The 13,473-nt window shown below is 42.7% G+C and overlaps 1 protein-coding gene across 1 annotated transcript in view; it reads left to right on the top strand.

Annotated features, from left to right (window-relative positions):
• iars1 (isoleucyl-tRNA synthetase 1) overlaps positions 1-13,473 on the top strand; it is a 168,415-nt gene that overhangs the window by 75,846 nt on the left and 79,096 nt on the right. The window contains exons 16-18 of the mRNA XM_033037262.1: positions 1,852-2,046; positions 6,691-6,777; positions 9,458-9,541. Coding sequence (XP_032893153.1) covers positions 1,852-2,046; positions 6,691-6,777; positions 9,458-9,541 — 366 coding nt within the window. The remainder of the gene's footprint in view (positions 1-1,851; positions 2,047-6,690; positions 6,778-9,457; positions 9,542-13,473) is intronic.

Here is a 13,473-nt window from a genome sequence, read left to right as displayed (position 1 = left end):
CTTCTTGCTGGCCTTGTTCTTATCTTCGTTCTTTTATCCTCGTCGCCAATTGTTGTGTATTCGGACGCTTTGAACAGTCTTGAATAAAGGCTCGGACACGGGAGGAATCATACAAGCTTCTTTACTGCAGGACACCACCTTGTCTTTTTTGCTCCTGCGTACTTGCCCCAGACATCACAAGACAACAATTACTTATCCTAATTATCCCATACCTAACACTCCTCCCCCTTTAACTTGGAGGCCGGTAACACCAATTATATTACATACATAATACTCCTCCCCCTTTAACTTGGAGGCAGGTAATACCTTTCATTACAGTTTGACTTGACAGTGTGCCTGCTTTTTAACAACTTGGTTCAAAAGAACTTTGAATTTCCCTGTGTTTCAAGATATCATTTAAATAAATGTTCCTTCACTAATTGAATTAATCTGAAGAAGGGTCTCGACCCGAAACGTCGTCTATTTCTTCTCTCCATAGATGCTGCCTCAACCGCTGAGTTTCTCCAGCATTTTGTTGTCTACCTTAACTAATTGCATATGTCTTTGCAAGTGTTGTAAATGGGCAACAAATATCACCTTGCATCTCTGTAAACCTGTGTAAGACTTGAGAATTAACAGTTGTGTTCCTTTCTTTAAAAATATCGGATAGCATGCCAATTAACAAAGTGTACAGGCTTACTCTGACAATTATGTTTTTAAGTAAATAGAATTGTGAAAGCAATGTGCATTGGCTTTTTAGAATGCATCCACACTGTTTAAATGTCAGATCTTCAAACTTAGATCATCTTTCATCAATTTCTGATGAAGAAAAAATCCTGTTGACCCTTGGTTGGATCTACCACGACTTATCTAAATCCAATGCCATTTTTTGTTTTATATTGCAGCTATATCTTTGAGATTTTGTGAGGTGTTTCTGTTTTGGGTACTAAAAATAAAAATTGAAACAGGAGAGGTCCCGGTGCATACCCAGCTAGTTTATGCCATTCCTGTGTGCCTGCTAAATGCTCATTGCTTGATTTCCCAGTGGTGAAAAATAAATAACTCATGATTTACAGTGTACACTGTAATGATGTAGTAGAGACCTTCAAAGATTTAGACCTCTGAATAATTTTCTTACTATTCCATATCTAAATGGCCAACTTCTGAAATCATATCCATTTTATATGCCTCTTCCTTCATTACCTGTTTCATCTGCCCATTACCCCTCCCCACCTCACCTGGTTCAATCTATTACCTACATTCTCTCTAAACTGTTATGCTGCATCTCTCCACTCCAATGCATGGTCTCAGCCGGAATCGTTGACTGTGCCTTTGCTTCCACAAATACTGCCTGATCTACTTTCTTCCTTCAGCAGTTTGTTCTTTGCTGTAAACTCTGCAGCGTGACAATAGAGTCTGTCAACATCTACCCCATTGCTTTATCTTAGATTCTTCTGAAATATTTCAGTGAGCCTTTATTCATGAAGCAAGGCCGGCATCATCTCTGTGCCATTAACTGATTAGATATAGTGATGAAGAGGTCATCGTCTGTCCATGAACAAAGAATGGCTGCTAGGGTGAAGGACACCAAGATGTTGTTAAACTATTGCTCAACATCTTTCATTGTCTAAAAAAAACAAGAAAATTATTTGTGTAAGAAGCTAACTGTTGTATATTGTCTTTCATGATGTTGGAATATCTCCAAATAGTTTCTTGTCAATGGACTACTTTTGAAATGCAGTTTCTGCGGTGCCATAGAAAATGCATGCTTCTTTGGTTGAGAATGTATTTCTTGCAGAGTTTAATAATCATTAACGTAAAGCTTGGCTTTTTCAACTTCTTGAAAGATGTATTGATCATATTATTTTCTAGTGTGGATCACATCACAATCCCATCGCATGGTGGAAAAGGTGTATTGCGACGGGTTTCTGAGGTCTTTGATTGCTGGTTTGAAAGTGGAAGCATGCCTTATGCTCAGGTTCACTACCCTTTTGAAAACCGAAGAGAATTTGAGGACAGCTTCCCCGCAGACTTCATTGCTGAAGGAATTGACCAAACAAGAGGATGGTAAAGATTTCATTTCTATTGCAACAATTTTATCCTTTTAGTCCTTTATTAGTTCACAATATCCATAGTGCTTAACAAAGGATAATTTACTAAAACTGATATTCTAATTGGAAAGTAATGCCCTGTTGAATTGTGTTTCATTATAGAAATAGAAATATATTTCTTTTGATTTGTCTCTGCAAAACATTTTTTTAGATTATGAGAAGTTTGGGTAAGAAGTCAAAGCGCAGTCTCCACAACAAGTCGTCATCCCTGATACACAACAATACTTGTTATACCGAGACAATATTTCAATTTCTCATTTTGGCTAACTTGACGGTCTCTGACATGACCCATATAATTTGAAACTGGGTTGTTTGAGTGCTGTGACCCAGTGGGAAATAATTCAAGACTGAGTAGAACATTTAGCAGATGTTGCTGAGTCATGTAATTGAAGGCTGTGCTTGAACATGAAAATCAATGAACAGTATTATATTTTGAAATAAAAACACAAAATATTGGAAATACTCAGCAGTTTGGGTACATCTGTCGATGGAGAAATAGAGTTAACTTGAACTGCTGACATTTCCATTATTTCTGTTTTTCATTCAGTTCTTCACCATTTGCGTGGGGGAGTTTGACAGTTGGGTACAACATTTTGAGTTCAAGATTCTCTAATTAAAGACATTTATCTTTTACTTTTGTCCTGCAATTTTGGATTTCAAAAGGGGAAACCGAACCAAACCTCATAATTACTTTAAAGATATGTTAGCTTTTCCTCAGTGTTCCTTTTTGTAATGAAATAACCCCCTCAAGCTAGGTCCATACACAGTTATATACACACAGTACTGACATTATTTGTATAATTCCTTTTGATATCTTTGTAGAAACAAAGAATTGCAGATGCTGGTTAACATACAAAGGGATACAAAGTGCTGGAGTAACTTCTCTAGTTTGATATCTTCTCTCGATTAAGAAAGAAATGTGGTTAAAAAACTGGAGCAGTATTTAAAGAATTGTTTTCCACCCTTTTTTTGTTCTCATTTCTGCATCATCTTATTGTGTTTAGAAACATAGAAACATAGAAATTAGGTGCAGGAGTAGGCCATTCGGCCCTTCGAGCCTGCACCGCCATTCAATATGATCATGGCTGATCATCCAACTCAGTATCCCGTACCTGCCTTCTCTCCATACCCTCTGATCCCCTTAGCCACAAGGGCCACATCTAACTCCCTCTTAAATATAGCCAATGAACTGGCCTCGACTACCCTCTGTGGCAGGGAGTTCCAGAGATTCACCACTCTCTGTGTGAAAAAAGTTCTTCTCATCTCGGTTTTAAAGGATTTCCCCCTTATCCTTAAACTGTGACCCCTTGTCCTGGACTTCCCCAACATCGGGAGCAATCTTCCTGCATCTAGCCTGTCCAACCCCTTAAGAATTTTGTAAGTTTCTATAAGATCCCCTCTCAATCTCCTAAATTCTAGAGAGTATAAACCAAGTCTATCCAGTCTTTCTTCATAAGACAGTCCTGACATCCCAGGAATCAGTCTGGTGAACCTTCTCTGCACTCCCTCTATGGCAATAATGTCCTTCCTCAGATTTGGAGACCAAAACTGTACGCAATACTCCAGGTGTGGTCTCACCAAGACCCTGTACAACTGCAGTAGAACCTCCCTGCTCCTATACTCAAATCCTTTTGCTATGAAAGCTAACATACCATTCGCTTTCTTCACTGCCTGCTGCACCTGCATGCCCACTTTCAATGACTGGTGTACCATGACACCCAGGTCTCGCTGCATCTCCCCTTTTCCTAGTCGGCCACCATTTAGATAATAGTCTGCTTTCCTGTTTTTGCCACCAAAATGGATAACCTCACATTTATCCACATTATACTGCATCTGCCAAACATTTGCCCACTCACCCAGCCTATCCAAGTCACCTTGCAGTCTCCTAGCATCCTCCTCACAGCTAACACTGCCCCCCAGCTTCGTGTCATCCGCAAACTTGGAGATATTGCCTTCAATTCCCTCATCCAGATCATTAATATATATTGTAAATAGCTGGGGTCCCAGCACTGAGCCTTGCGGTACCCCACTAGTCACTGCCTGCCATTGTGAAAAGGACCCGTTTACTCCTACTCTTTGCTTCCTGTTTGCCAGCCAGTTCTCTATCCACATCAATACTGAACCCCCAATGCCGTGTGCTTTAAGTTTGTAAACTAATCTCTTATGTGGGACCTTGTCGAAAGCCTTCTGGAAGTCCAAATACACCACATCCACTGGTTCTCCCCTATCCACGCTACTAGTTACATCCTCGAAAAATTCTATAAGATTCGTCAGACATGATTTACCTTTTGTAAATCCATGCTGACTTTGTCCAATGATTTCACCACTTTCCAAATGTGCTGCTATCCCATCTTTAATAACTGACTCTAGCAGTTTCCCCACTACCGATGTTAGACTAACTGGTCTGTAATTCCCCATTTTCTCTCTCCCTCCCTTCTTAAAAAGTGGGGTTACGTTTGCTACCCGCCAATCCTCAGGAACTACTCCAGAATCTAAAGAGTTTTGAAAGATTATTACTAATGCATCCACTATTTCTGGAGCTACTTCCTTAAGTACTCTGGGATGCAGCCTATCTGGCCCTGGGGATTTATCGGCCTTTAATCCATTTAATTTACCCAACACCACTTCCCGGCTAACCCGGATTTCACTCAATTCCTCCAACTCCTTTGACCCGCGGTCCCCTGCTATTTCCGGCAGATTATTTATGTCTTCCTTAGTGAAGACGGAACCAAAGTAGTTATTCAATTGGTCCGCCATATCCTTGTTCCCCATGATCAACTCACCCGTTTCTGACTGCAAGGGACCTACATTTGTTTTAACTAATCTCTTTCTTTTCACATATCTATAAAAACCTTTGCAGTCAGTTTTTATGTTCCCTGCCAGTTTTCTTTCATAATCTATTTTTCCTTTCCTAATTAAGCCCTTTGTCCTCCTCTGCTGTTCTCTGAATTTCTCCCAGTCCTCCGGTATGCTGCTTTTTCTGGCTAATTTGTACGCATCATCCTTCGCTTTGATACTATCCCTGATTTCCCTTGTTATCCACGGATGCACTACCTTCCCTGATTTATTCTTTTGCCAAACTGGGATGAACAATTTTTGTAGTTCATCCATGCAGTCTTTAAATGTCTTCCATTGCATATCCACCGTCAACCCTTTTAGAATTAATTGCCAGTCAATCTTGGCCAATTCACGTCTCATACCCTCAAAGTTACCTTTCTTTAAGTTCAGAACCATTGTTTCTGAATTAACAATGTCATTCTCCATCCTAATGAAGAACTCAACCATATTATGGTCACTCTTGCCCAAGGGGGCACGTACAACAAGACTGCTAACTAACCCTTCCTCATTACTCAATACCCAGTCTAAAATAGCCTGCTCTCTCGTTGGTTCCTCTACATGTTGATTTAGATAACTATCCCGCATACATTCCAAAAAATCCTCTTCCTCAGCACCCCTGCCAATTTGATTCACCCAATCTATATGTAGATTGAAGTCACCCATTATAACAGTTTTGCCTTTGTCGCACGCATTTCTAATTTCCTGTTTGATACCATCTCCAACTTCACTACTACTGTTAGGTGGCCAGTACACAACACCCACCAGCGTTTTCTGCCCCTTAGTGTTTCGCAGCTCTACCCATACCGATTCCACATCCTGCAAACTAATGTCCTTCCTTTCCATTGCGTTAATCTCCTCTCTAATCAGCAACGCTACCCCACCTCCTTTTCCTTTCGCTCTATCCCTCCTGAATATTGAATATCCCTGGATGTTCAGCTCCCAGCCTTGGTCACCCTGGAGCCATGTCTCCGTGATCCCAACTATATCATAGTCATTAATAGCTATCTGCACATTCAACTCATCCACCTTATTACGAATGCTCCTTGCATTGAGACACAAAGCCTTCAGGCTTGTTTTTACAACACTCTTACCCCTTATACAATTTTGTTGAAAAGTGGCCCTTTTTGATTTTTGCCCTGGATGTTCCGGCCTGCCACTTTTACTTTTCACCTTGCTACCTATTGCTTCTACCCTCATTTTACACCCCTCTGTCTCTACGCTCACACATTTAAGAAACCCTTTCCCTTTAACTCCATCCTCCACTAGCCCATTCGACACCCCACCCCCCTTATTCAGTTTAAAACCACCCGTGTAGCAGTGGCAAACCTGCCTGCCAGAATGCTGGTCCCACACCTGTTAAGCCAGGAAGGCAGCACACCATCCTCGCATCCCGTCTGTTGCCGCAGAAACCCCTGTCCGTACCTCTCACAATGGATAAAGATAATTTAAAAGATAATGGGGCAGAAAAGTTTCAAGCATGCATTGGAAATAAAGTAACCACAAAGTTGTTTTATTAGCTGCTGCTGGAAGAATAGGTGAGAAGAGTATGTATTCATGAAATCAATAACAAATATTGTTTTTTACTGAAATACATTGATTTGTAATGTTCATAGATTTTGTGACCCTTTGAATATTTCCAGTGTTTTCAAAGTTTATAACAATTAAATAAGTGTTGTATTGGGGATATGTTGCACCTCATTCAGGAGACTATATGATTGAAAATTTGCTGTGGTTCTCTAAGTGTATGAACTTATTTTCATAGGTTTTATACCCTCTTGGTACTGTCTACAGCTCTGTTTGGCAAACCACCTTTCAGGAATGTGATAGTAAATGGACTTGTACTGGCAAGGTAAGTGTTTCTAATACATATCAATCCATCCATATCCATATCCTTATAACTATAAGACTCTGATCTTAGATGTATGTGTGTGTGTATTTATTTATTGGTTTGTGTATTTTCACATCTTCTCGAAAAAACGATGCGCGAACAGGAAAATGTTTACATATTCTGGTAGAGATTTACCCCGTGGAGTCCGAAATCAGCTTACCTGAAAAATGTGTGCATTATTTCTTGAGTTATTAATAAAAATGTTCACAAATCTGATCCAACTTTGAAATCAAAACGCCTGTTTTTCGCTGATGACGTGACAATGGATCTGCCTGCTGTCGGCTCGGGCTGCGTCTGCTCGCGCTGCGACTGACGTCAACTCCCACCCCTCCCTCCTCCCCCCGTTGTTCAAAAGTCGCCCTGTCGACTGAAGACTGCGTAGTACCAACCAGCGCAATGACAGGAAGGGATAGATCCTGTGCAGGGTTAAATAAAGGGGACACAAAAGATAGACACAAGGTACTGCACTTGTGAGAATCTTGAACCAGGTGCTGGAATAATTCAGCAGGTAAGGCATCATCTCTGGAGAATGGATAGGTGTGTTGGTAGACAAAAGTGCTGGAGAAACTCAGCGGGTGAGGCAGCATCTATGGAGCGAAGGAAATAGGCAACGTTTCGGGCTGAAACCCTTCTTCAGACCCTTCTGTTGGGTCAGGGCCCTTCTTAAGTGATTGTTGTAGGGGGAGAAAGCTGGAAGAGAGGTGGGGGCGGGACAAAGCCAGGCAAGTGATAGGTGGATACAGCTAAGAGTAATTATTTTGGCAGCAGGGTGTACAGGGTAGAGATGAAAAGGAGACAAAAAGCTGAGAGTTAAGAGAAATGATGTGAAGGGTAAAGTGTGCATCCAGGGGAGATAAAAGAGGGGGAGGGGTGGTTGTGCTCTGTGCAAGCGCAAATGTTCGGCAAAATGGTTGTCTCGGCCAGGTCTACGCTTGGTCACATTGATGTAAAGGAGGCAGTGAGGTTAGAGGAGGAGCATGTGAAACTCTATCTCACCTGGAACGACTGCTGGGGTCTCTGGATGAATTTGAGGGGGGAAGTGCAGGGCCTGGTGTTACATGTTACATGTCCTGCGGTTGCAGGTGGAAGTACCTTGCGGAGGTGGTGGTTTGGGTAGGAAGGGATGAGTGAAGCAAGGAGTTGTAGAGGAAGTGGTCTCTGGAAAGCAGTGGGGATGAGATGATGCAAAGCCAGTTTTCTGTTCAGTCAGCTTGCTCTCCCTGGATCCCATGCGATCTGACCTTCCAGTGCAGCCTACCAAGCAGAACCTTATCACATGTCTACGGCTTTGCTCTCATCAACCTTTCTGTTTACTTCTTCAAAAAACTCAAATCAATTCATAAGACGATCAGATTCGTAAGCCACGATCAGATTCATAGGACAAGCATACTACGAGATAGACAACAAATTCAATGATGCTACATCACATGTACCAATAAATTCCAGGCGTTTATCTCCTTTGTGGAGTAAATTGGGTCATATTTTCAGAAGTCCAGGAACATTGTTGTCTGACGAGGTGAACACAAGGAATAGGCGCAGTTTTGTTTTTAAGCATGGCCATACTGGCTCCCTTTCAGTATTTTGGAAATTGGAGTTAAATGCAGCTTTAAAGGCTAGCCTTTTAGAACTAATTTCTAAAACAGTTTTTTGATTTTCTTTTTGACTTCACTGGACATGAAGGCGTTAGTATACATTTTGAAACCCAAGGGAGGTATTTTACCAAAAATGACAATTGATTGGCTGTTAGATGTTAATAGAGAAGGACGAATGAAGTTAAATTCAAGGATGACATGATCTTATCAGAAATGGAACCAGAAAGGTTCAGTTCAAGGTCTCAAGGTCAGTTTATTGTCACATGTACCAATTAAGGTACAGTGAAATTTGAGTTACCATACAGCCATACTAAGTGAAAAGCACCAAGACATACAACCACATAAAAGTTAACATCAACTGCCATCACAGTGGATTCCACATTCCTCACAGTGATGGAAGGCAATAAAGTTCAATCTTCTTCCTCTTGTTCTCCCGCGGTCGGGGCAGTCAAACCATCCGCATTCGGGGTGATCAAAGCCCCCGCAGCCGACGATCGAAGCCCCCGTCGGGGTAACCGAAACTCCCGCGTTGTGGCGGTTGAAACTCTCTCCGCGGCATGGAGCTCCCGAGTCGGCCTCATCTTACCAGAGGCTGCGGGCTTCACAATGTTAAGGTTCACAGGCCCCGCGGTTGGAGGCTTGATCCCCGGCCAAGGGATCGCAAGCTTCGCGATGTTAAAGTCCCGCAGACTCCTGTGGCTTGGAGCTCCCGTCGGTCTCCAGAAAAGGTCACCAACTCCACGATGTTAGGCCGCAGTGGGAAAGGATATACGAAAGGGAAAACATTTGCAGCTCCGTCGAGGTAAGAGATTGAAAAAATGGTTTCCCCCAACCCCGCACATAAAACAAACCAAGGAAGACTAAAACATACTTTTTAACACATACTAAAAAGAAGAAAGGACAGACAGACTGTTGGCGAGGCGCCACCCAGTTGCCTAACGAAATAAAATAATTTAATTAGTACACTTAGTTTTGAAAATGCTAATAATTTTAAACATATAATTATTTGTATCTTATTTTTTGCATCCTATTTGTGTTTGTATCCATAGTGATGGTCAGAAAATGAGCAAACGCAAGAAGAATTACCCAGATCCAATTAAAATTGTTAATAAATATGGCGCAGATGCACTGAGGTAAGATGCATCTATGAATTCATTGCATCACACTTGATTTAGAAATATGTACTGGAAAATCTTACTGAACAGTAGCAATTGAGAGTTGCATGTTAGTCAATAACTGCTATGTGACGTAGATCCTGTGTCTCTCAAATCTGATGATCCTATGTATGATCAAATAATATGAGATGTCAAAAATAAATAGGGTGCTCTAACACATGAATTTATCTATGTAGATAATCATGCAATAACCTTATGACATTTATGCCACCACTGCTGTTTCTCCTTGTTCATTATTTGTTATACACCAAAAAATGTCAAATGTGATTTAACCACCAGTTTTTCAAATGAGCTTCTCTACTCTTCGTAAAAAAAATGTTAAAAAAATTAATTTGGTCGTTTTCCTTAGCAGCGATTGATAACATATGGAATTATAGATAATGTTCCATATGCCATCCCATTATTGTGTGTTCAATTGTTCTTCCATTTAAGGTGAAATGGTTAGATTTAATAGGAATCTGAGGGGTAACTTTTTCACATGTATGGAACAAGCTGCCAGAGGAGGTAGTTGAGGCAGGGACTATCCCAGCATTTAAGAAGCAGGTAGACAGGTACGTGGATAGGAACGGTCTGGCGGGATATTAACCAAATGCTGGCAGGTGGGAGTAGTATAGCTAGGACATGTTGGCCGGTGTGGGCAAGTTGGGCCGAAGGGACTGTTTCCACACATTTTCACTCTGTGACTCTATTTGACTTTGCTGCAGTTCCCATTTGAGCAGCCAAAGTTATAAAGCTAGAAAGGAAGCAAAAATGCAACTTTTGTTTCCTGTTTGTTCCGATCAGTTACATCTAATTTCAACCCAAGATCTTGCTCTAAGTTGACCTAGCCAATTCACATTGACGTAATTGGAAAAGTTTTTTTTTTTGAATCTGATGACCAAATAATCTGATGGATAATATTGAAATGCTGCTCAAAAAATCTGACACTCAATATGAAAAGTGAGATTTGTTTTTGAAACGTACTATCATCATGTGACAAAGATTTTCAAATTTGCAGATGACACGAAGCTGGGTGGCAGTGTGAGCTGCAAGGAGGATGCTATGAGGCTGCATGGTGACTTGGATAGGTTGGGTTAGTGGGCAGATGCAGTATAATGCGGATAAATGGGAGGTTATCCACTTTGGTGGCAAAAAAAGGAAGGCAGATTATTATCTGAATGGTGGACAAAAATGCTGGAGAAACTCAGCGGGTGAGGCAGCATCTATGGAGCGAAGGAAATGGGCAATGTTTCGGGTCGAGGCCCTTCTTCAGGATGGTGTCAGATTAGGAAAAGGGAAGGTGCAACGAGACCTGGGTGTGCTTGTACATCAGTCACTAAAGGTAATAATGCACGTACAGCAGGCAGTGAAGAAAGCTAATGGCATGCTGGCCTTCATTGCGAGAGGATTTGAGTTTAGGAGCAAGGAGATCCTACTGCAGTTTTACAGGGCCCTGGTGAGACCGAACCTGGAGTATTGTATGCAGTTTTGGTCTAATTTGAGGAAGAACATTATTGCTATTGAGGGAGTGCACTGTAGGTTCATCAGGTTAATTTCCGGGATGGCAGGACTAACATATGATGAAAGAATGGGTCAACTGGGCTTGTATTCATTGGAATTTAGGATGAGAGGGGATCTTATAGAAACATATAAAATTCTTAAGGGATTGGACAGGCTAGATGCAGGAAAAAAAAAACAATGTTGGGGGAGTCCAGAACCAGGGGTCACAGTTTAAGTTGATGCTGCTGCATCCGCTGAGTTTCTCCAGCATTTTTGTGTACCGTCACAGTTCAAGAATAAGGTGTAGGCCATTTAGGACTGATGAGGAAAAACGTTTTCACCCATAGAGTTGTGAATCTGTGGAATTCGCTGCCACAGAAGGCATTGGAGCCAATTCACTGGATGTTTTCAACAGAGTTAGATTTAGCTCTTGGGGCTAAAGGAATCAAGGGATATGGGGAAAAAACAGGAACGGATTACTGATTTTAGATGATCAGCCATGATCATATTGAATGGCGGTGCTGGCTCGAAGGGCCAAATGGCCAACTCCTGCACCTATTTGTTTCTAAATTTGTATGTTTTGATCAATGGAATGGCAATTTTAATCTCAAAATTGTGATGCTTATCTAATAGTCAGGAGAATACTATAACTTGACTTTTATCCTACATAAAGATATTAAACTTTCAATATTTGCAGTACTAGTTGTGAGTCATGCATTTTTTATGGATGGATTCTGTCACACCACGTTATAGTTTGAAGTAACCCAGAAGGATAATTCTGTTTACAGTGATTAAGTAGAGAATTTGTGATTGAAATCTTCATATAACATGACATTAAGTGTTAAAAGTAATATTTACTTCTGAGATTGAGTCGTGTTGGAAAATAAAAGAAACTCTTGAATATCTAACAATTTTTTCAGAAAATTTTACTTTATTGGAAAGACTTGTAAAATTTATCTTACGGGACATAGTTGTCCTAATCTTGAACAACATCTATCCTTATTATAACTATCTTGGATGTGGGTGTGTGTGTGTATATTTATTTGTTTGTGTGCGATCACATCTACTCGAAGAAACAAAGCTATTGAGGGAGTGCAGCGTAGGTTCACCAGGTTAATTCCCAGGATGGCGGGACTGTCATATGCTGAGAGAATGGAGCAGCTGGGCTTGTACACTCTGGAGTTTAGAAGGATGAGAGGGGATCTCATTGAACCATATAAGATTGTTAAGGGGTTGGACACGCTAGAGGCAGGAAACATGTTCCCGATGTTGGGGGAGCCCAGAACCAGGGGCCACAGTTTAAGAAATAGGAGTAAGCCATTTGGAGCGGAGACGAGGAAACATTTTTTCTCACAGAGAGTGGTGAGTCTGTGGAATTCTCTGCCTCATAGAAGGCAGGTTCTCTGGATGCTTTCAAGAGAGAGCTAGATAGGGCTCTTAAAAATAGCGGAGTCAGGGGATATGGGGAGAAGGCAGGAGCGGGGTACTGATTGGGGATGATCAGCCATGATCACATTGAATGGCGGTGCTAGCTCGAAGGGCCAAATGGCCTGCTCCTACACCTATTGTCTATTGTCTATTGACGCGATAACGGGAAATCTTTACATATTCCAGTAGAGATTTACCCCCTGGAGTCATAAAACGGCTTACCTGAAAATTTCCTGCTGTATTTCTTCAGTAATTAATAAAAATGCTCACAAATCCGATCCAACTTTCAATTCAAAACGCCGCTTTTTTTCCCCCCACACCCCCCTTCCCCACACCCTCCCTTCCCCACACCCTCCCTTCCCCACACCCCCCCTTTCCCACACCCTCCCTTCCCCACACCCCCCCCTTCCCCACACCCCCCCTTCCCCACACCCTCCCTTCCCCACACCCCCCCTTCCCCACACCCTCCCTTCCCCACACCCTCCCTTCCCCACACCCTCCCTTCCCCACACCCCCCCTTTCCCACACCCCCCCTTTCCCACACCCCCCCTCCCCACACCCCCCCTCCCCACACCCTCCCCTCCCCACACCCCCCCTTCCCCACACCCCCCTTCCCCACACCCTCCCTTCCCCACACACCCACTTTCCCACACCCCCCCTTCCCCACACCCCCCCTTCCCCACACCCCCCCTTCCCCACACCCTCCCTTCCCCACACCCCCCTTCCCCACACCCCCCTTCCCCACACCCTCCCTTCCCCACACCCTCCCTTCCCCACACCCTCCCTTCCCCACACCCTCCCTTCCCCACACCCTCCCTTCCCCACACCCCCCCTTCCCCACACCCTCCCTTCCCCACACCCCCCTTCCCCACACCCCCCTCCCCACCCTCCCTTCCCCACACCCCCCCTTCCCCACACCCTCCCTTCCCCACACCCCCCCTTCCCCAACGGGTCCCACTTAGTCCAGTAAATATAATTTTATA

Source organism: Amblyraja radiata, chromosome 18, assembly GCF_010909765.2.
Source record: "Amblyraja radiata isolate CabotCenter1 chromosome 18, sAmbRad1.1.pri, whole genome shotgun sequence".
Taxonomy (NCBI): Eukaryota; Metazoa; Chordata; class Chondrichthyes; order Rajiformes; family Rajidae; genus Amblyraja; species Amblyraja radiata.
This window is presented reverse-complemented; position numbering and strand designations above follow the sequence as displayed.